At 38.3% G+C, this 24,570-nt stretch overlaps 1 protein-coding gene across 1 annotated transcript; it reads left to right on the forward strand.

Annotated features, from left to right (window-relative positions):
• The first annotated feature begins 1,124 nt into the window (after positions 1-1,124).
• CCDC83 (coiled-coil domain containing 83) lies at positions 1,125-18,686 on the forward strand. The gene is made up of 10 exons (XM_010576563.1): positions 1,125-1,232; positions 4,139-4,223; positions 6,135-6,303; positions 7,022-7,189; positions 9,923-10,014; positions 11,209-11,277; positions 13,762-13,883; positions 14,920-15,005; positions 16,490-16,674; positions 18,501-18,686. The coding sequence occupies exons 1-10, from the start codon at positions 1,150-1,152 to the stop codon at positions 18,684-18,686; spliced, it is 1,245 nt and encodes a 414-aa protein (XP_010574865.1). The 5' UTR covers positions 1,125-1,149.
• The last annotated feature ends 5,884 nt before the right edge of the window (positions 18,687-24,570 follow it).

Raw genomic sequence — 24,570 nt, forward strand, 5'->3', positions numbered from 1 at the left:
ATATACAGCACACTGCCTGCCCTCAGCACCCTCATATTTCATCAGCAGGCATCAGCTCCTCCTCTAGGGCAGAAGGTTATTTTGTATACAGAAAGCTGACATTGCCTTGCTTCAGGGTATGGTGAATGCAGCGAGAAGGCATGCACCGTATGGATTAGAGTGCATCTGTCAATAGTTGGTTTAACTTCATTCCCTTGGTTTTACATTGATTTGCCAGGCTTACTATGTGGCTTTCTGCTGATTTTTTTTTTCTGTTTCCTTGTGCTCATTTTAATAGGAAAAGTATCCAGCCTGCTGTATTTAGTCACAGAACAAATTGTTATCAGTTTTAGGTACTAGAATGATAATTGTTAGAATTCAGAAAAGCAGTTTAATATGAAAGTAGGTTATATAAAATGTTTCTACTCATTCGGTAATAAAACCTCCTATGTTACATGAACTGATGTGGTTTTGGCATTTGATTATGTGACTGCTAAAAATGAGGAATCTTCTTAAGTGCCCTTTTCTTGTGACTTTTTTATTTTATATAATATATGCTACCAGTTCTGTTACAGAACTATTCATTGTCAGTTGAATTCTGAGGTTGGCAGTTGTGACAACGTGCCCAGGGAATACTGCTGACATGCATATCTGTTCAGAGAGTGGTTTTGTTCCAGCTCCAACAATGAAAACTGATATCAGAGTTGCAGTGAAAGGGAAATATTCATAGTGCTAGGAGAACAGAAGGAGAGGGAAAGAGATGCATATTAACAAGTGGACTGGATAAAACAAGCCTGATAAAGAAACAGAGGCAAAGGACTGGAAAAGGAACAACTGCTTGTTTGATCTGCAAGAATGTAAAACAGCCCGCAGCAAGGGATGCAGTAACTAGTGATAGAGGCCACTGTTCACAAATGTATCTTTAATCAGGACAACGCTTCAGGATGTCCCAAAAACACTGGCCTGAGTGCTACCCTGGGCAGGATTATTGTTGTCAAAAAAACAACTTTTTTTTTTTTTCAGAACTGTTAGGAACTTGTCACAAGTGACAAAGGTGAGTGAACATATGACATCTTGTAAATCATTCATTTATCTTTTTTTTTTTTCTTCTTTTCTGCTTGCCCTTTCCTCCCTTTAGATCTAACATCTAGCACAAGTAGAACAAACAGCATGGAAGAGAAGAAAGAGGAGAAACCAGAAGAGCAACTTACAGAACCTGAATCAGCTTTCCCAGAAGCCTTACTAGAATTTCAGTAGGTTTAATACATTTAACTTCTCACTCATACAGAATATGTGAATGGATAAAGCAGATAACAAAGACAACTTATCCAATTCAGAGCCTGAGCTGATTGACTGTGGCAGTTGTGTACTGTTCTTTTGTGTTCTTGTTTTGGGTTTTCAAGGCTATTTCGGAAATATACACTTTTAAAGCTATACCTATAAGAAAGCATTTAAGTGGGTCAGAAATAATTTTAAGCTGTTGGGTTATAACTTGGGAAAAAGAGTTTTATTAAAAACAAGAACCCCTCCTTTTTTGTCTGCTAGTAGCAAGCTTTTGATCAGCATACTCTCAAGTTGCAGGATCACATTTGACTGTATTTTTTAGGATTCCTTGGTGTTCACAGAGGTATATAGTCAACTAGCCAGAACCCCAAGATCTACTGTTTGCTCCCTTGGCGCAGCTGAGAGCAGAGCACAAAGGAAAGTGTTTTATTTTGAAAATAACAGAAGGATAACTTAAAGGTCTCTTAAAATCAAGCAGAGAAAAATAAGAGCCAAGAGGGGAATATCTGAAGTAGTTACAAAATAGTAAATTTTATTTGATCTCCAATCTCTTGAGTAGATGATTAAAAGGAGAAAAATTAAGCTCTGTGACTTATCAAAGAGGCAGAAATTGAAGGGGAGAAACCTCAACAGCATCCAATATTCAACAATTATCAGCATTTAGGGCGCAAGGAGTAGTGCCTTGGTGTAGAAATGAAAAGCAGGTAAGCAAACTGAAGAGCAACCACATGTATTTCTAGTGACATCTATAGGAGTTTACAGGGTTTATGTGGGATTTTGTATTTCATTTTACAAAGAACAGAGTACAAGTTTCCGTAGTGAAACAGACCAGATTTAGCTGAGTCATATCACAAATAAATACCATCCAAAAAGTCAACAGATCAACCCATCTATTTTGCTAAGAAATAAGCAAACTCTATTACTAGGCTGAGAAAAATACCGCACCACTTTCAGATAAAATTATTGTCATGCATATTCAAATATCCAAGCAAATGACTCATTTGTCTGAAGAATCTTCCACTGAAATGGATGCTGTACTGGATATTTAGTTTCTACAGCAACAGTAGGGGAAAAAGGGAAGAAAAGTATTTTTCTTCCTGTCTTTATCTTTCTCCTTCTCTCCACTCTTTCCCTTTTGCTCTCTCTTTCCCTCTCTGTCTTCACCTCTGTAATCTATAACTTCTCTGTACCACTTGATTGAACAAAGCAGCATAATCTTACAAGTGACTATCTGTCACATTCCACTTTAGGATTTATCAAGTGTGTAGTATTTATTTAACATCCATTCCTGCTTTTTCTTCTGTACGTTGAAGAATGATTACTGTTCATAGCAAGTGTGTTATTTTGCATTTTTCTGTACAGTTTTCTGTTTCAGGATTGGTTAGGAACAACAGTCCCGTGAATTACTTGCCCTAGTAACGTCCTATAGATGACTGACAAAACTGTCATGGTATTGGAGAGGAGTGTTGTTTCTAGATGATTAAATCATCTAGATGAAACCTAGTATACAGAGTTGAGAAACATAGTATCAAAGGAATCATCAGTCTCACTGTTTTGTAGCTTTAATCTGGCAAATACCATCGGAAAATAACCTAAAGAGGAAAGTTCCAATATGTAGCAGACAAAAGAGTAAATTCTACTCATATACATTTTTGACATTAACAAAGTGATGGATATAGACTGCCACTTCATGGAAAATCTTAAAGTAGCAGAAATTAAGATCAGCAGCAGTATTCAAAATACAGAAATGGTTTAAAATGGCAGGTAATTTAGGAGGTCACACTGTGTGGCCAAGCCACCATACCCCCATATCTCTGTTCTAGTCTCTCTAATTAATATCCTTGTACTTAATGGAAAACCTGAAGAATACTTTGGAGTACACTGACACCAGAGAATGCAAATCTAGTAACCTGCAATTTGTATGATTGAGTGATCCAAACTTAGCCAGGAAAAAATTATCTTCTTTTAAAACAACTTCATGCAATAGGGAGGGGCAAAAAAAAACCAAACAAAACCCCACAACTCCAAAACAAAACCTCAAGGAACAATAGCTGTTGAAACAGTAAAAGATATTGTAATAATTGTAATACTTGCCTTTACTGTGCTATATGATGAATGAATTCCAGGAGCAGAGGGAAAGATTACAGAGAATTTTGCAAATAGGCAGCATTTGCAATCCAACGTTTCTCATTCCTGAAGAGAGAACACCAGAAAAAAAATACTGATTTTACAGCTATGGCAAAGAGGATGACAAGTAGTCTATGAAAATTGTGAAAGCAGTGAGCTAGTTCTTTCACAAAAATGTGTAAATGTACTTAGAGGATACTACTCGGGCTGCAGTCCCGATTCCCTTAGCACTTCTTAAAGGCTAACGAGTTCTTGGTGTACAAATGCAGTTAATGGAGCTCAACAAACCACGTTTTCAGAAGAATTGAATCCCATTTAATTTTCCAGTTTGGGATTTATCTGACCTATGTCTGAGTGTGTTGCCTAAGCTTCCTCTATAGTGAGTGGTGAGTAATATTTCTGGAGCACAAATAATCTTGTCCTAAAAGAGACCTCTGCAACAGGTCAGCTAAACCACATCCAGAAAGAATAAACCAGCTTAATCCTCTCTAGTGGTTACAAAGGAACAGTTTAATCAGGGAGTCTCTTTTCTCAGTAGGAGTATGAGATCCAAACTAAAACGAAGGTCCAGATGTATAAGGGAAATAATTTCTTTATGTGTAGTAAGCGGACAGTGGTATCTACCAAAATCAGTCAGGCATATGATACGAAAACAAACATTTCAGTAGTATTTACATCTAATCTAGGTTAAATAGCATTCCTCTCCTGTTTTTGTAAGAATGTCTCTTTCTTTACTCTTTCTCCACAGAATTGAGACAAAAGAAGCAGCAATTGATCGGGTTTTGTTGGATCTGAAAAAAGTGGAAAAAAAGAACAAAGAATATAATGAAAGAGTGAGTGACCATGCATCCTTCTCCCAACACATTTTATATGTGATATTTTAACTCACAGATTCAATTTTATTCTTTTAATCCTAAAGGTACTTTCACTAAAACTAGTCATTGCAGTGAATTCCTTACGGTCAATGAAACTAGAGTTAGTGAGTCGCTTTATGTGCTAAAAGTTTAAGTGTTATCTGAATTAAATGTGACATAAAGCATAAATGTCCTAAATAAAACTGCAAAAAAAGGAGCTGCAGGAGTAGAACATTGCAGAATAGGACACAGCAGTAAGGTGAAGTGAGTTCAGTGAAGGTGTTTTTCAGTGCACATGAGATCCTTAGTAACTGCCTAAGTATTTAATCTCACTCTGCAGCAAACATAGGACAGCAAGCCCCCTTTCAGTAGGTAACTTTACCGCAGTACATTCAGATACGCCTTTTTAAACAATCTTGCAAATATTCCTCAATATTTCAGTGCACAAAGAATAAACGTTATGAACTTCATTTTTGTTAGTAGTAGTTAGTAGATTAGCAGATCTAACCAAGTATTGAGACTTGCTGACCACCTTCGATTCACTTCTGAGGTAATGGAATTGCACAGGTTTCTGTGAGAGTTTAGTTATTCTTGCAAACTTAGTTACAGTGAAAACTGACCAAAGAAAAAAGAGCATCACACAATTGTCTAGGTGCAGTTTTTAGCACTGCTTGGTGAAGACTCACCTTCTTGTGGATTAAGAGTTGCGTTAGGTTATTTTTAGAACAAGGTTATGTAATTACTGATCACACCTAAGTGACACTTTAAAGAACCGTATATATGAACTGTATATAAAGAACTATATATAAAGAACCATAATATGGCATCTCATGACTGAGAGCAGTGAACTTTGAAAGTGGATATATATAGTCACCTAATGAAATGAATTCAAATTGCTCAAAACCCTTTTGAACTGGATCATGTTTAGCTTTCCTTGGTGTTCCTTTCAGTCTTGAAGCCTGGATTGTGTTTCGTATGTGGCCTTAACTATCAGTGGAAGTGGCATTTGGCTCTTCTCTCTGCAGACATCTCAAGTCTTATGGTTATTCCCCCAATTTGCTGCTAGTTCATGGTCACTCAAGGACTCCTTCATATTTTGGACTGTGCAAGGTACTTCAGGGCATACTTGAAGTGCTATTTGTTTAATTTACCCATGTTTTGACAGTTCTTTGAACTCCATTCTTTGTTTCCCACTTAATGTTTCTGAGTGGTTTAGAGTTAATCCTTCTAGAAGCAGGGAATGTTTGAGACTTTCTCTACTGCATAGTTTCTGTTACAGTTTGGCTGGTAGGGTTATTTGCTCCTTTATGGTATCCTTTGGGAGCAAATTACACAAAATTTCACACAAAAAAGATACAATTAGTAATTTCAGATATTTTGAGTGTCACTTGAGAGGGTCATGGCAAGGGGATGTAATCACAGTTGTGGAGTCAGTAGGTATAACTAATTCCAGCTCTGACAAAACTCTCTACTGTGGTTATATGCAAGTGAATTGATTGTCTGACAACATTTCTACATAAAGGTGGTACATTGTCAGGAAAAATGTTGATGTCAAGAACTCCTACAAATAAATATTGTTATTAAATTGACCCACAAGGGAGTTTCTTTCCAGGCAATGGAGGACTATTCATGTGCTGCACCAAGTACAGCAGTCATTTGTCTCCCATTTCCTTGTAATGGTCTTGAAGTTACTGAGAAACTTCTGAGACTTGCGAACTCTCCCTTCCACTCCAGCCTTTTCAAATATGAAGAATAGCTGTTTAACTAGTGTTTTTGTGGTGCATCCTGGCACTAGGTCATATTTTACTTTTCTTCACTACTTAAGTTTGTAACTTCGAAAACTAATTTGAAAATGTTTTAATACATGCCTTATCTTCTGTTCTTTCATAGAATGACCTTCTGAAGGAAGAACAGCAGGCACACATCAGGCGCATACTAAGACAAATAGAAGAAGAGGAGAAAGAACAAGATGAAAAGGAGGTTGTAACTAGGGATGATGTGGAAGAGTCACTGAAAGCAATATGGCAGTATGCTAAGGACAAAGAACAACTGCTGAAAGGTATGTTGTGATTCATGGAAGTGTGGTTTGCAGTTTACACAGTTGGGATTGAGTACTTTTTTTGCATTTTAAATAGAGATTAAACTTCCTTGTTCTATCAAAAGCATAATACTTTTATTCCCCAAAATTAAGCTAAGCCTAGTATGAGGTTGTGGAAGGCTTTTAAGTAAACCTGTTAAATGAGTTAAAATTCAGTAGATGTGGGTCTTTAATATACAGGGTCTCTTTCCATAAGACTCTGTTTTGTTCCTTCCAAGTGATATGTATTACTGTGCAAGTACAGAGGCTTCATATATTCTGTTAAGTTGAACTTCATGAAAGCCCTATGCACTGGCTCCACTGGAAGATTAAAAAAAAAATTACTGATGGCAGCAAAAATGACCAGTTTTATTGTTGAAAGTTCTGGCCACCATCCCTGAGGTTCTCCATGGGAGACACATGTCTTTGGTTACAACATTTCAACTTCCTGACAACTTTTCAAGTGTTGTCTCTCCTTGGCAGAATAAGATCAAGCTGTTTTCAGCAATGATGGTGGTGGCCCTTGACACTATGTGGGGCACCATGTTGTAACGTATTGTAGTGTAGAAGAATCACCCTTCTTTCTCCGATCCTAGTCAAAGCACCTTTATTAAAGAATTCAATGAAGTTGTAAGAATTATGAACTATCAGTTCAAGAAATTGGTAATTAATTTGTTTTCTGATGTTCTTACTTTAATAGATCTGCACTCCCAGATTGAAGAAACTGACAAAAGACTTTCAGTAAAGCGGGATGAGAGGGATTATTGGTTGGAGTACAAAAATGTAGGAAGTAAAGCACAGGCCAACAAGATTATGAATCTGGAAAAAAACATCAAGGAAGTCAAAGATGACCTTCACAGGGCTACAGGTCAGTTTACAGCTAGTGTAATGCAAGTCTTACAAGCTCATTCTGTATTACCTATGGGAACTACTAAAATTATAAATTTTGTTTGATATCAAGTAATTTATATCAACTTTTCCAAGACGGTGCACCTAAACTAGGCTGCATGATCCCATAAAATGGAAGAACTTGCTCTCTCTGTGAAAGTCCCTTTATTAAAGGAATTGATAAAGTTATAGAAATTATGAACGCTTAGAGAAACTGATAAGCTTGTCTTCTGATTACTTTCTTGTAAAATACAGGCAACCCATTTTAAAAAAAATGTTACTGTGAAGGACAGTGGTTTTCTAAAAATAAATCTCTATATATTTAGGTCACCTACACACAAGACTCCGTTAGCAGTCATACTTGAAAATGTTGACTCTGCTGTTGTTGCTTCTCATCATGCTACAAGCATGTTGAAAACTTCTTTGACAGGAAAGTAGTATGAGCTCATTCTTGGAACAGTCTTTTGAACTGAGCATACTGGTTCAAATGCAGAACTAGAGGGAGCTGTTTAGCCAGTGGTGTGAACTTTGCTTCCTAGTTGCATACTCTCGTGTATGAGGTACTGCAAAATTGCCAGTACAGACATAGATAAATACTGGGAACTGGAACTGACACAACAGTGGAATTAATTTGAGAGCTTATGTATTCTGGTGCTGAGTGCTTTACAGAGATTTCTTTACTACTGCATTATTTTAAAATCATTTGAATACTTTGCTGTTACATAACCCATGCTCCTAATGGGAGAAGGATGTCCTGGTTTTCTTCCTTTATGTCCCTCTCAGTATGCATGACCACAGCCAAGCAGCTGGTAGTAACAGGCAGTGACATTGCTCTAAGGGTCTCTGTATATTCTGTGCCAACCATTACCAGGCATCAACTACCGTGGATAAGAGCCAGCTAGCTATCTTTTTGTCTCTTGAAACATATTTTATCATGATTAAGATCTGAACTGTGTTTTTTACGTTGCCAGATAGCTTGTCAGATATCCATCTCTGTATTCAGGAGAGATTGATATTTTTCATTATGCATTTTCCATGTTCTTAATCAATTCAAAATTTTGTTATACAGCTACTGAAATATGAAATGAAAAAGAGAATGGGCTTTTATATAGAATGCCAGAATGAGCCAGTAGGAACATTCAGTTTCACCTCCTGCATGTCACAGGGTACAGAGCTAAAAATTTGCAGTCAAACGGAAGTGTATTTATAGAAAGACTGTTACAGAGGTACATATAGCAGTTGCCTAATTAACATACTGCAAAATGATGCTGCCAGTACTGGATGCTAGCATATCCTTTTACTCAGCTTCCTAAAATCAAACTTATAAAGTGGCTGGGGAGTACAGTCTTCTAGCCTACCAAAAAAAAAAAATCTAACAAGCTTCCAGAGTGATGCGGCAGCAAATTGAGCTTGTTCACTCCTCGAGTGTGTAACAGGCTTAGGGAATAAGCATAGGTGGAGAGGTTTTTGTCTCTGTAGGTACCACTGAAGGGCTTGATGCTGGCGTAGTTCATGTGGTCTGGAGATGACATTTTAAACAAAATTGCTGGAGGGGAGAGGAAGCAAAAGAGTGCCATACACTTACATGAGGTGTGGGGAAAAGTGTTGCAGTGAGAGAGTTAGGGAAAATAGCCTCCTTAGAAACAGTAAATATGTCCGAACAGTTCTTCCTTTTCTTCATTCTCCCAGTACAACTCAGGTTGTTTAGGTGTCTGAAAGAATGAAAAGATGAATTAATTACAGTGTGTAAGTACTTCCATTTCATTCTACCAAGTCTAGATGGTGGATTGATTAAGGCAGGCCAGCTTCCACAGTGTTAAATTAAGAACTAATGCACAACCAATGCACCTTTCATATTTGACTGCCTTTGACTCCACAGTGGGTCCATGACCAGACACTCATTTACAGCCAGATCAGCAACAGGCTGTCTGCAACATGAGTGCAGAGCTAGGCTGAATTTCACACCTCTGGAACAAGTATGAAGTGCCTTCATTCAAAGAAAATTACTACAATCTAATTCATTCCTTCAAAAGGAGAAAATACCAGGCGGCAGTGGACTACTTAGAATGGCACAAAAACAACTGAGGGGAAGGATGAAATAATTAAATAGCAAGTGACTAGAACTTGAAGCCAAACAAATTATTTTCGACATAAGACAAACTTCTTAAAAAATGACCACAAGTAATGATGAAAGCAAATCATTGATGCAATTGCCACATTCTCCATTTTGTCCCGTTGTCAAATTAGAACCCCCTGGAAAGCTTAGGTAAGTCAGAAAAGTTATTAGGTTCTGTATAATAACTGTCTGAAAAAAATACTATGGGCATAAGATGATCCAATATGCTTCTATATCTAAAAAATAAGTTTTCTAAGCAAATCTCTTGCATGACTCCAGGAGCTCTGCTATTGATAGAGGCAAATTTAATGTTAAGATACCAACATTTTAGCAGAGAATTGCTCAGCTGTTGTTGTTGCCAACAGAAATGTGTAAGCCACTTCAGATTTCTAGTTTTCTAGTTAACACTACTGTCCTTTGGATTTATGAGGACAATTTCTATGGAGAAGGATGTTTGAATCCTTTTCTGTGGAGCATCTATGCATGTGACGCTGGCTGATAAGTTCCAGTTTGGGAACAACATGCCAATTATCTATTTGTTGTCGGGAGAAATTGATGTCAAATAATGATTTCTGACGTTCTTTTTTCGTTTTGAAGAATATTATACAAATGCTTTGAAAGCAATGAAAGAAGAAAATGACAGACTGGTTGAGAAGCACATGAAGTTAAGTAAGGAACAGGCCCCCGAGGTATTCCTTCTGTTTTTTTTTAAAAGTCCTAACTGCATTGTAGTTAGAACTTATGTACTCTGCTTTAATAATTATTTTAACTTGAATTAAGACTTGGATCTTTTCTAATAAATTGAAAGTAAAATAAACTGTAAATCTTACTGTACATTGCATTGGTTTTTGTTATACACACACGTACTTTTGTTTTTTTACATCAGACTAACAATGAGTAGATGTGAGGGCATTTTACAAATTATGTATGGGAAACTAGGGTACCATGCACTGATATGACTTGTTCAAGAACATGTCACTTTTGCTGTGACCTTGATTTTGACATTTGCATAGACTTCAAAAAACAATAACACACTAAGAGATTGTCTGCATGGAAATATGCATCATTTGAGGGGAGGAGGAAAGTTGTTTTGTACTTGTAAACTATAACATTTTTAAAATGCCAAAATAGTGCAGTCTACAGTAAATTTTAGGCTTATTGATACATAGGTTTTTTGGTTTTTTTTTTTTGTTATCTCTGCCAGCTGTGTGTTGCAAACGATTTACAAAGTATTTATGGTGACAGCTTCTTACAGTCACAAAATGCAAAGCATACTTCAGTACAAATCACTGGTTGGGCCCATTAGGTATTTAAATTCACTGACTTCAGTGCTGGAATTTTCAGTCATGTGAGAACATAATCCAAAAGACTGTGTTTATGGTGATCTGCAGGAGCATCTTCCCTCCCACTTGTTCCTTTCTACTTACTGACATCAATAATTAAATTGTAGCCTTGGCTCATTAGCATAGACCTCTGCGTGTTTAAGTCACTTGTCATAGATCAGTAAGTACTGCCTCATTTGTGATTTTGCTTGGGTTTTTTAATAGCTAAAGGTTTGATTTTTCTGAAAACAGAAAGATTGGAGCAGTAGTGAGAACATAGCAGAACTTGATAGGCAAAAAGGAAATGTCTTATTTTAATATGTGAAATTATAAAATATTGCTAAATTGTTTGACATGTAAACTGCACTAGGCAGGATGATGAAGAAGAAACAGCTGGCCTTGTGGACTAAATCCCCTTGTAATCCCTTGGGATTCTACAGTCTGTTGTGTGGATATTTCTTAATTATTTCCTGCTAAACAGCAGAAGGTTGTTCTTTATAGTATGCAGCACCGTCAAAGTCCTGCTTTAAGATGAGATGATCTTAAATTGTGTTTTCTCAGAATGCTGTAAGATACTTAGACAAAAACTGTCGCAGAGAAATTGAAGAGAATGAATGGCTAAAAGAAGAGGTAAGAGGATCACTTGCTTACAGTTTATCATGGTAGTTCAGGTTTGAAATACCGTGGCTTGCAGTCATAACTGTTTCCAGTGATGGGCCTCTGAAGATTTTCATAGGAAAAGGAGAGCAATTTTCCTGTAACTAATCTGTAATCCTGAGTAGCAAACAGTGTATGTGATGAATAAAGATAAAAGGTCAACGTCTGCTTTCACAAATGAAGGACCCTTTTTCCGGCCTAAGCAGTTATATGGAGGACTACAACATTCCATACAATTAAGTATTTACATCTATGGAGATTGGGATACTATACAGTGTAAAGGCTCAACCATGTAAGTATCTGAAAAGTGTAGTTTTGAATTGCATTAAAGTTCTAGTGCTGCCATATTTGAAAGAAAATGGATACGGATGTTTGAAACATTTTTGGAGAAAGGGCTTGAGACAGCTTTGAATGGGAGATAATAAAGAAACCCTGGAGATTAGTACACTGAAGAGAGGAAAATCAAAATCATATATAGTTGTAATTGATTACTTGATAGCTTTTATACTGTCCTTTAATGGCAATTTAGAGCTTTATATTAGATAGTTGTAACTTTTCTTGTCAAGAAAAAACCTTTTTGTGAGCCAAATTTAGGAAACTGATTTTTCCATGGTGAAAGTTTGATTGTGTTTGTTCCAATCAATACAGGTTCTTTGTTGCGATCAAATCTAAGGAAGAGATTGGAGGGAGGAAATACCCTTCCCCACCTTTACAACCTCACAGTTTAGAACTGAGCAAAACTTTTTGGGAAATTAATAAATGAACTTACTATTTTTCAGTGCCACACTAACAAACCTGGCAGAGGTTGCTCCGTTTTACCTACTAGTCTAAGATACTTGCCAGTATGCAGGGATATGGCTTTCCTTCTTCCCCTTAATGAGCTCTGAGCCTACATCTTTAACTTTCCAGGGAGGGTGTCCAAACCACAGCTTCTGAGGCAATGAGGTGGGGGTCAATATAAAACAATTAATGTTTTAATCTGTATAAACAAACAGGAGCTCAAATCTATACATCCTATCACTGAATGAGTATGAATTCCTTTCCCATCTCTCTGTCTCACTGAACACTTACAAATTTTACATGCACAAGGCAGTGTCAACAAGGGAGATCCGCTTTGGAGTACACTTATGTCCTGACAGGCCCTTACCTTGGAGTTGAGGGATTTAGGTTTCTTTCCTCTCAACTAGACATTTCCTATGTTATGAATTAGTTTCCTATGTTATGAATTAGTGCTTTGAATTACTGTGGAAAACAAAATGATTATCACTAACTTCTCCAGTCCTGTGAATTCACCCATTCATTCTCTCTGCTTTTCTTCTACAGAGGAAATATTTTCTTTCAGGCTAATGTTTATATGTAGCTGACAGACTCTTCTGGTACTTTTGGGGGGGGAGATAAACCAAAAATTTCATTTTTTTCCAAGTTCAAAATTTATCACTTTTTCAGTTTGGCCACTGAACTGAAAAATGACTTACCAAAACAGCCCTAAACTAGTTACTTCCAAATTTGAACAGGTTTGGAGACTTCAGTCACATTTTTCCACGGTTACTGTGTCACACCAAGATGGTACAAAGCTGCATCACCTCACTGTGCCAAGCCACATCCTGTTACTGGTTAATGTCCTGTCATTTTCACCTTTTTTTTAATCCCTGGGAGAAATGGGAACTAGTTTTTAACTGCAAATTTGGATGATTATAGCTGGGTTAATTTGGCTCTGGTGAGAACAGATGCATTTAGACCACTAGATACTGCTTTTAAACATATGCCTATGGCTAAGATTTCTGGGAAGGTATCCATCCCATAGTATATTCCACTTCCCAGTGAAGGGGTAAGAACTTGTTCGTACTTCAGGAAAAGTGAGAGGAATTGTGTGAACTGAATAACTGGTATCATTTGGTTAATGTAACTTCATGGTAATATGGGGCAATTACCAGTCTAAAAAAAAGTAAAATCATGACATTTAACCAATGTCGTGGCTAACTTGGACTAAAAGCTTCACTAATTCTGGGTAAGAAGGTTTTGTGTATAGGCAGGAATTAGAAAAGCAACACTTGCTGAACAAGAGCCTGAATTTAACTCTACAAAGAAGGTTTTTCTCTCTCAAAGCTCTGATGTGATAGCAAAAAAGAAAAATCCAGAGCTTCTGTCTACAGGACCCGTTTGGCTACATGAGAAGGTTTTGCCATCAGGGCTGCATAGTCCAAACGTGTGTCTGTGATTGACAGAGTTGTGCCAGTAAAGGGTTCTAAAAAAGGTGCGAAAGAACTAGAGCGGCCTTCCCTTTGTCTGAAATAAAAAAAATGTCAGTGTTTCTCCACCTAGTGCATAATCTTGCTGATAACAGCTGCATTCCTTCTAGGTATGTGCTATTAAGATAGTTACTATGAAATGTTTCCAAAATGAGTATAGTCTTTCTAAGATGATGCTTGCTTTTTTTTTTTTTTTAATTGTCAAAAGGTTAAGATGTACCAAAAGGAAGTAAGTGATTTGAAAGCCTCTATTCAGCTCCTAGAAGAAGAAAATATTGGTTTAGTGACAAAACTAATTGATGGCAAACTTCAGAATCTGAGAGTACCCAGGTAAAATGATGCCTTTACAGACTCAGAAATGATGTAATTTTTTTTTTACAAAGATAGTGCCTTCTCCTGCCTCTAGACCTATTTGGTCTCTCCCACAATAAAGCCAAGGTAGTTTCCTAGTTGAGGGGAGGCAGGATTTCACTGAGTATATGTGGGACTTGTATCTCTGAAGGATGGCAGTGATATTGTAACCTCCTAAATACCAAAATTCAGGGAAGAAACTAGGTTCTTTAATAATCTTGTAAGACCTAGTGTCACTTTTAGTGGGGATACCACTGGGGCTTGGAAATAGTTTCTTTCTGTTGTAATTGTCTCAGGCCCAGCTTCTCAGACCAAGTGCTGAGTAATAGATTTTTCTTCTGTTGGCAAAATGTTTAAGGATGTGAAGATTAATATGCAAATATATGGGGTTTTGCAATCTCAAGTGAAACAGATGACCTGGTATTGAGTAAGGAAGAGGCCTTGGGATAGGTCTGTCTGTAGAGGTGTCTGTAGTATTAGTTTCTTTTATATATGGAAATTATTTAACTTGTTCCCTAGAGAAAGATTAATTTAGCTGCAAAATGTCAACACTAATGGTATCAAAAGCACAATGTAACAATGGGAATGATCCATCTTCATTTTCCAGTCCTAGCTCAGTGATTTCAGCCATATTGCATAAAAAAGTTCCAAGTCTTAAGTACTGACCATTTTTCTCTCCTCTCCAAACTTTTGGACTGCTTTTAAGTGAGAGCTGCCAGCTGTGGTTTGAATCTTGGACTGACTGGAGACTATAACATTTGTTTTCTTTTAGTCTCATGGACATAGTTGAACTTAGGCACTAAGAATAAAAAAAGAGCAGCTTATTAGCCACTAAGCTACCTGGCTGCCTCCATTGCATTCTTAAACCATTGCGCTATTCTGCATTTGTGTTTAAGCAGCAAATGGCTTTCAGAAAGGGTGCCCTCCCCCTCACCCCAAAATATTGCACAGGACAATTTAGAGAGAAAATTCAGACCTCTAATATGAGTTTCACTTTATCTTTTTAATTTCATAGGCATTTGTTTCTTACCCAGGCAGCTGGCTTGCAAGATGGATTTCCTAAGGATGAAATGAAAGAAGTAGAGTATAGAGAGTATGCAGGTAATGCACATGCCAGCAGCTTATAAGAACTGATAAGTTACTGATCATTTACATACTTTTTATTTCTTAAGTTTTTCATCAAACTGCCTGTTTGACATGGTGAACTCTTAATTTCCCACTTAATTGCAGCACTACAGCAATGATAGCCTGTAGTTTGTGTTACAAAGAAAAACCCACACTTTACCTGTAATACAGTTTTAAAATTGAAATTGGTGCTTAGATTGTTGAATGTAATTACTCATATAGAGCTAGTCTGGAATGTGGTTAACAGGATTGGCCATCTTTTATGAAGATATGATTCATATCTTAATCAGATCTTTACAGATTCATATCATCATAACTTCATTATATCTTGTCCCTGAGAGGACACTTTTGAACTCTAAAGTGGCTTTCACTTGAAGTGTACATGCACTTTACAGTCATTCAGCTCACAGAGATACACCAGAATTAAATTATAAATAAATCCCTAGCAAGAGCAGATGAAGCTACATGGAGCTCAGCCAGAACTGAAAATCTTGGTAAGCAGTACTGAATTTGGGGCTGAATCTCCATCTATTCTAGTAGGTGTGCCCAGGAAAAGGATATACCATTAGGACTGTATGAGGGTGCTTATCCATTCAGGGTGGTTTGTATGGATTCCTTAGTATCAGTTTTATGTACTCACTTGGCGTGAGTAGAAGAAAGAGGGGAAAAAAAGGACACAACTAAATTGAAGAGGTAAGTTCCAAATATTGAAGCCATACAGTTATGAATATGTGAACAAGTCTGTTGAAAGTTCTGATCAGTTCCAGCCATAGGTAGGCCTTTCTGGAACCATCAGGCTTCAGCAAACATGTTGACTAAGACTTCTGAATTAGAAATATGTTTACTTTGAACAGTTCAGCTCTATTACCTTTGCTAGACCTTTACAATAGTTACTGGGTGGAGTAGGTTTTGTTCCAATAAGCTGGGGTCAAGTCACTGTCCCAGGCAAAAATGTAACTTGGCAGTCCATGTCCAGAATTGTCTATCATCCTGGGAGTCAACTGCAAATGTGAGCTCTTCAGGGGACTTATAAGTGGACTAGCTGTGTTTCAGCAACTTGTATATATGTACATATACACACATTGATATAGAAAAGGTTTTTACCTGGTTTTGCTATCTTTCCTATTTTTTTAACTATTCATGCCATATAGGATTTAAGTTGAACTGATAAAAGTTAGTTTTTTTCGCTGTCCAGTTCCACAGACTCATTACTTCTAACTTCCAGTCAATTTCAGTCCCTGACCTTGATCAAAAATTGTGAACAGAAATAAACAGAAAAATCAGTGAGCAAAATCAACATTTGGCTCAGATTGCCAATTAAAAATCTTACCAAGCTGTTCATTACGTGACACTAGCCAAGCCACATTAAAGATTGCAGGCAATACTCATACTGAATACTAATTCTGATCTTCATAAAGCTTAACATTTACATACACATCGTTGTTCATCTCTTTAAAAAGCGAAAGCAGATGGAGATGAAAGCCTCAGAAGTGCCACAGTCCCCTGTCAGAAAAACAAGACCTTTGCAAAGATTCAGTCTAAAACAGAGAATAAGAAGCCTCAAGACAGTGATGAGGAGCTGCAGAAAAAGTCTTTCACTCCAACTCTTGATAGCTTGTTGTATGAAGATGAAAAAGATTTCCAGGTATGAGTTAAAGTAATTGAGTCTTTCACTGACACAAACATATTTCAGTGTGGAGCATGAACTACTGCCAGGAGCGTGCTATTCCCAGTGGTGTTATGGCAGAAAAAACTCCAGTGTCTTTTACCTAGTGTACAATTCAGATGCTTAATCATAGGCATCTGGAGATGGTGAGGACACTCCCTGTCCTTCAGATGCTGGACCAAAAGACCATAGGTTTGGTCATACAGGTCAGCCCACGTAGATGTTTTGGATGTCTTAGGGCATCTCTGATAGCACGAGACACATTGTTTTACCAATTGAAAGGTGTCTGAGGAATCAGCATATCTGAGTGTCAAATTCTCCCTAGAAAGAATTCTGAATGTCACCAGGTGACAGTTTTCTGTGGTATTGCAGATTCTTGTTTGCTTGCATGCTGGTCCTTTTAGAACTTATGTTGCATAGTAGCATTAAAGGATCAACAAGTCATTTAATCCTTCAAAGGCAAGCCAGGGTGAGTGTCTTCCTGGGTGTAAAATACAGGGTTTGAGAAAATGAAAAGGTACAGGTTATGTGTAAATAGGCAGAGTTTGTGTGGTTCTTGAAAGAGGTGGTGGCACCTGCTTCAGGAGATCCTCGGTCCTAGGTTGCAAAAAGATATTTTCTGGGTGTCTTTGATACTACACTTTAGAGTTAGGAAAACTTAAATACATTTCTAAATAATTACTCTCAGAAAATATATTAATCTACATCATCAATTTCTACTGCAAATTAAAGATGATGTACACATGGTGCAGACTGCAGGGCTTGCTGTGTAAAGATAGTTCTCCATAAGGTTTCTTTACTCTTGAATATTGTATTCAAACTTGCTCAATAATGAGTTTTAAAAAAACTTAAAATCCCCCCAAAGCCCCAACAAGAAGTCTTTTTCTAGAAATTTGGCATTAGTTTGATTAATACCCTGCAACTTGTGTTCAGAGAAATCATCCTGTTGCCTTGATCAAACTAAGTTAAGGAGTGGCTCTGTCCTGAAGAGTCATTACAGAGAAAAGCTGAACATTTAACAAAAAAAAAATCTGTCCGGGTGTTTGTTTCCTTGCAGTTGTTGCCCTGGGAGAGGAATACTAGCTTCAGTTCTTTCTTCCTGCTGTTAGCACTGCAGAGCCCACCCCACTGAGGGCCATAGGTGCTGCTGACGTTCTTGTACTTTGTAACAATGAAGGTATAATTGGGAACATTGCATTGGCAACTGTTATGAAAGCAGTTATTAAATAGAGGTGATTCAAGAGCTTGCACTGTAGGATTTCTTCTTCCCTCTCCCTGGCTTTGGCTGTATGGTCCTGTTTCTGCCCTTAGGGAACCTGTAGTGCACATCGGCCTTTTCTGTAGCTGATTCACTCACTAACCCAGCAGAAAAGCTTGCCTTTTTTTCTCTTCCTGAATTAGTTTTCTGTTGGGTTAGTCAACCAAATTGACTCAGAGGCTTGGAGAAGGGCAGAGCCAGCACAGGCGTGGTGGAAGCACATGGCTGGACTTGGAGCTCTCTCTTTTGGCAATAGTGAGCTGTTGGATTAGCTTAATTCTCACAGAACTGAATTTGGGAGCAGAATTTGGTTTGCAGAGAAAGTGTTACTGGTAAAAACACACAGGAAAAGAAGAGGGCACCAGGGCTGCAGCCTCCTAAGATGAGCTAGCTTGTAAACCAAGCCCATTAACACTGACATTACCAAACATAGCAACCCCAGGGCAGCATCTTTACAGTTGCTTTTAAAAGGAAAGTTGCTGGTCTTTTTTTAAGAATGGCTGCTTCTTGATGTAATTGCAGAATAAAAATATTCTTTCTTCTCAAGGAATACTTAAAACTGGGTCCTCTGGAGACAAAGCTGATGTGTGTGGTTGGAAGAGCGATGCCTATTCATGAAGAACCAGAAGGAATGCCAAGCAGGAGCCACAAAGAAGATGGTGTTATTGGTAAATCAGAGGGGCACATCACGGCTCAGATGATCAAGGCCTTATGTAAAGAAAAGGTTGGTTAAAAATAGACCAACTCTGCTGTTAACATAGAAATATAACATTCTTAGCTCATTAAATATCTGCTTTGTTATTCAAGGAGTGTGTGGCACTGGGCTTTGTGGAAACTATTTTTGAGTGCCCTAATCATGGTTTACACATGTCAGTTTAGTGAGAAGTATGTCTGTGTGCAGATGGCTAATTGAAAGGTTGCTTTACTTACCACTGTGAGAACTCTTGTGCACTTTTTGGACTCCCCAATCCAATTAGCTGCACATATATCTAATAAAGGGTATATGAGTTAATATTTAGTTTTTGTGGTACCCACTTGCAGTCTGTCAAATGTGGAATTCCCTCTTGATCAGACACTGAATGGGTAAATGCAGGCTGCAATAAAATGTAGACCTGTTAAAAAATACTTAATATTCTGCTAAAGCAGAATCTAATTTATCCAAGCATAATCCAACTATTGCTAGAAATTGAATGTTTGAATGCATTTTATTTGTCTCCGTAAAACACCTACTTAAATATATTTAAGGTCAGAAGCAAGTAGGCTTCTGACCTATGCATTTCCTATTTAGAAACTTGTAAAAGCATTGAATAATCTGATTTAAACCCTTGATGGGTTAATCAGCTGTTTGGAATAAAGCTTTTTAAAAAGATTAAACATTTTAAACAACCCGTATCTGTGCAGTGTCTCATCCTATCCCATACTTCAGTGCAAACATTTTTCATTTTTCAAGCGAGCTCAGATATTCCTGCCCGGAAGCTGTCTCCTTGAGTTGCAGGTGAGTTGAACTGTTTGTTCTCTGGGCTCCACTGACTACAGCTCCTCAGAAACTGGGCTCACAAGCAGACATGTAAAGATAGGAGCCTTAATCTCAGACTGAGTCTCACTTGCATTGCCATGTAGTAAACAATTAAATGAGTTTGGATGTGTCCCTGCTGTAACCCAACTGAGTTACCACAAAGAGTGAGGTGACTTCTAGTCCTCGAATGTCGAGGGAAGGGGGGTCCGTACTTGTGAGGTGGTAACGTTTTCAGCACAACAAAAGCCTCCCCTCGGCTACACTGGCTTTCTTTGAGTGAAGTGCAAGCCCCATGAAATGGCTTACTTGAAAGAGAGATTAGTTCTGCACAGTGATTAGTTTAGCTTTTCATTTAGTTGCAGAATTAGAATGTGGCTTATGCTGAACAACTTTTCAGTTAAAGAAAGGCCTCTCCTTTCCACCACTCCCCAAAGGGCATTTACATTTCCTCGTGGTGTAAATGTAAGGCCCAGCTCTAGGCTTCTCTCTGCTTATGCCCATAATGCATACCACCATGTGTAGGACATACGGCAGAACAACATAAACTTGTACCTTGGAAAAAACAAACTTCGCCTCTTCAAGTCACTCTAGCCTTTTACCATAAATGCCTGTGTGGGTGAGAGGGAGTTAAAAAGAAATCTGAAACATGCTAATTAGGGTACAAGCCACAGGCAGCCTGCACAAGCCAGAAGCAACAGCCTGTAGCAAAACATATTTAGTGAAGTGTCCCAAATCCCCTTGATTTCTATAGGATTAGCATTAAGGCCAGTGTGAAGCTTTTACATGGCGAAAGCTAGGTCTTCAGCAAATGAGGCATCTGGATTTGATAATTTTGTTACTGGCAAAACCTCTCAGAAATGAGCAACGTTGTAAAACAGAGGGCTGATCAGTCCACTTTCTGGCAGTACAGCCAATGCTTCCAACTCCTACTTAAATAATGGGAGTCAGGGTTCACTACTCCAGTTAGGACAAAACTTACAGGAGCCACCTTTAAATTCCCAGCATTATGAAATACCTTTTCTTTACTGTGTTTCTGTTCTGCAAGACAACTATAGGGCACTAGTTAGGCTACAAGATACAGGAAAGTGTCCATGCATCCCCACAACTATAATCCAAGTGTAGCCTTGGTTGAGCTGGAGTTATGTATTGAACTGGCACACAACTGCAAGAAACTTGCAGTTTCAACAGGAAAAAAAAAAAACAAAAAACCTTACAAGTGTTCACTGGAAATTCAAAGTTAAAGAAATATGAGCATCATCCAAGTTGCATCTAAGTGTGTGGTAATAAAAGCCATTTTAATAGAACTGAAGTCCATAAGCTGGAACTGAGAAACATCAATCCATCAAATGCCTGAAAAGCACAATGCAGCGGGGTGTACTGCTAGCCCCTATCCACTCAAGTGATTAAAGGAGCTGCCTACCTCAGCACACTGCTGGTTTGAACCCTCTCTCAATTTCCCTATAGAGTCAAGCAACTGGATTATATTGCTTTATAGTCCAGCAGTGCAAGTATGATCACTCCCCAGCCTGAGCTGTGGGGAATGTAGGTTACTTTTTACTTAACTTTTGGTCTGGTTTTTGAGAGGTGTGCAGCCTCCGATGCAGCTAGGTTATATAACAAGGCAATCTTTCCACAGGCTCAGACCTGTATGTTTTGGGAAATGAGGGTAGGAGACTTGTTCTGCAGCATTTGTTCTTGTTTGGCTGCTTTCTGACAGAGGAGTTATTAAATGCTCTGCTTCTGTGGGCGAAAAGGAGTTTGCCAGAATAAGGTCAAGGCAGAAGCTAATGGACTGAAAAGTTACACTATAGTGACAAGCAAGGAACAGAGAATCTAATGGTATTAGTGTCTTAAGCCACCGATGTTTTGCAGCTGGATATTCCTCTGAAAAAGACTTTCCCTTGGACTTTGAGCCCACTCTAAAAGTAAGAATGTTTCTTTGTAATACTACACTTCAGAGCTCATGTTCTGCAGACTACCACAAACACTACGTTGTTTTAGGATATGACATGGTAAAAACATGCCAACTACTGTTCCTGTATGTGGCCCATAGAACATCTCCACTGAGCCATGGAAAAATCTTTCCATGGATTTGACACAGTGCTCGATCTTTTCCTCACTTTCAGTGATTGAAGTGCAGCAAGAGGCTAAAACTGTATCAAATAATGCTTTTCTAGAAAAACAATACTTGGGCAGTTGCTGTAGCTGGCATGGGGAAGTTCAGCAGTTAGTTACCACCACGAATGAAGCAGAGATCCATGCTATGAAAACAAACCCCAGCCCCCAGCTCTCCTCGTATACCACAGCTGCTGGATAGCCAGAGCAACATGCTTGCATCCAACACATTTTCAGTACCATTACCAGCTCACACAACAGAACTTTTAAGGACATTGGCTGGTTGTTCCAAGGCCTTTTGATCTTTGCCTCAGGAAATTTCATCAGCAGAGAAGCAACAAAAGAAATAAGAAATGTGTTTTACTCAACTTGTAGACTGATGTGTTATCTTGGGCAAGTCACCTCCCACTAGTGAAATGGATATAGTATTTACTCAGCCTTCAGATACAGAAGGGTGCCAGGTGTGTGGCAGCAATGTTACACCTTCAGAGGAACCTGCTCAGGGTTCTTTCCTCCCCACTCATTCTCCTGATCTAGTCAGGACTAGTAGGTACTGATTGGCTAAGTCCCTTCGTTCTCCAGTTTGAACGTGAAGAACTTCAGTAACTCACAGATTGTTGGGCAAATTCAGCAAAATACGTCAAGACTGTTTCTGCTCTCTCTGCTGCAGTGTGAGCGAGCTGCAAAGGTCAAGTCAAAACACTGCCAGTAGGCTAAGGAGAAAGCTCTTATTTAGTTTACATATATGCTCCAATTAACATTGCTTTTTCTTCTGTATTCAGCACATTTCTTCAGTAACCCTCACATTGACCCTTGTCAATCTTCTGCTCCCATCAGCATCTCCTATCTTTCCCAGTGTTTTTGGCACCTAATTCTCATTCTTCTGCCACAATCTTTATCTCAATTATGTCATGGCTTTCAAGCTGCAATTCATTTATATCACTACAAAATTTATACCAGGCTCTGAAAACAGACACTTTTTGTCTAATAAAAGATGCAGGGTTTCACCCTGTCCCTTCTTGCTGAAGCGCTGTTTGGCAGCTGGGAGAGTCTGTGACTTATACCAGTAGCTGGTTGAATGGACCATCTGATGTCACGTAAAGTCATGCAAAGACAGTTTTTAAACATCTCCTGAGGTACTGTCAGTGTCAATTTACTGCACAGAACAATTCAGTTTGTGACTTTGAAACAAAGAACAGAAGCCACAAAAGAATTTAGATTTGCCTTCAGATGAAGATTCTACATTTGGGCTTTTAGAAAACACCTGAAGTTACTAGCTGTTCAGGTTCTTGTTCTGGCAATAGTAATTGTCTCCAGAGGTAAATCCAGTTGTTTTAATTACATAATTTTCTGAATAAAAAAAAAATTCAAAAATATGGTGATGATTCTGACACACTGGTTTCCTTCACAAAGCTCTAAAAGGAACCACGTCCCTCTAACAAAGCACTACAGCCTCCACTGCTTGCTAAGAGCAGGCAGCTTTCCTAGACAGAGTTTGCTCTTCTAGATTAAATAAATAGCCTTTGAACTTAATTTTGAAGAGAACCAGGTTTTCATAACCCCACCCATTATTGAAAATGGCCAGTAATTGAAAGGAAACACATCTATCAGCTATGCTTTTAAAATTAAGCTACAACTGAGTTATTCCAGCAAACATGCTTATTAGGAAAAAAGTAAATGGGAAAATAATCCTCAGGAAAATTCTCAAGCCAGTTTGTCTCTGAAGAGTAAAGCAAAAGCAAGGTTTATTAGCAAGGCCTCCAACAAGAAAGTTTAACCTGCACAGCAGCTGCGTTAAAGAACACAGAGCAACTATGAGTGAGCAGCAAAGGGTAACAGATGAATTCGTCATCCCTGCAAAAAAGGTGGTTTTGTTTGTTTGGGGATTTTTGACACCTGCATGATTTGCAACCTCCAGTCCGCAGCCACACAAAGGGGGTCCAAGGGATCAAAAAGATGCAAAAACTAAGCAAACAGCTCTATCCTCAGTCAATACCCTCAAAACAGAGATTGAAACCACTGTTCAGAGAGCATCACAGACCTAAAAAGACAATGAGGTTGGTGTCTGTTTTTATCATAACCCAGCACACTGGGCGATGGAGGAGGAGGAGGAAGGTCTACCTTTACCTGTCACACTAGCTCTGGACTGTGTTTCAGAACAATCTGTACCCTGGCTAGTTACCAATTCAGCTAATAGGACACAAACATGCACCTTTTTTCCAGCTGACCCCCAATTCAGGCAATTCGTGTTTTTGATATTCTGAGTGCAAGGAAAAACTAAAAGGAAGTTGTTTGCTGGTGGTACAGTCCCACACTGAAGGCCTCAGTCGTAGGAAGGTAAAGATTTAAGCAAACTGTATATGAAACTCCCCAGATCTGGGCATGAGCAAGCATTATATACAAGTAACAGGTTCAAGGGTTTTTTTAATTCATGCTTTTAGAAAGAAACTTTAAATCTACTGATCTGTACTGATCATTTTATGATGTACAACCTTTGGGACAAGCCTCAGATAGTTGAGAAGAAGAAAGTTCCACTTGGGTCAAATCTCCCTGTGATGAAAACTAGTGTCTAATTGCAGATGACGGTCTCAGCAAACTGTTCAAAGCTTCTCCAGCATTATGTTCTGCTGGAAGGTTAGGGAAGATACTTAAATAACTTGCGGGGGAGGGGGCATATTTATGCTTCTTGCTCAGTTATAAACAGTACAAGTTTATTGCCATGAATATTTTGAAAAACTAGAAGATCATGAAATATCACATTAAGTAAGGAATCCATCATTATAGCGGAACTAAGGCCGTCTACTACAGCACCAGCAGGAAGATGTTGTATAGATCACGTCATTCACAGATTCAGTGCTGCACTTCCTGTAATACAATATGCACGTATGAAATACATTTGGTATTTTATTAAGTAAACAAAGCAATTATCAGTGCACATTTTAAGCAGCAAAAAGAAAAGAAGCACCTCAGACTTTCATACCGTAAC

Source organism: Haliaeetus leucocephalus, unplaced genomic scaffold, assembly GCF_000737465.1.
Source record: "Haliaeetus leucocephalus isolate CR32 unplaced genomic scaffold, Haliaeetus_leucocephalus-4.0 Scaffold536, whole genome shotgun sequence".
NCBI classification, from domain to species: Eukaryota; Metazoa; Chordata; class Aves; order Accipitriformes; family Accipitridae; genus Haliaeetus; species Haliaeetus leucocephalus.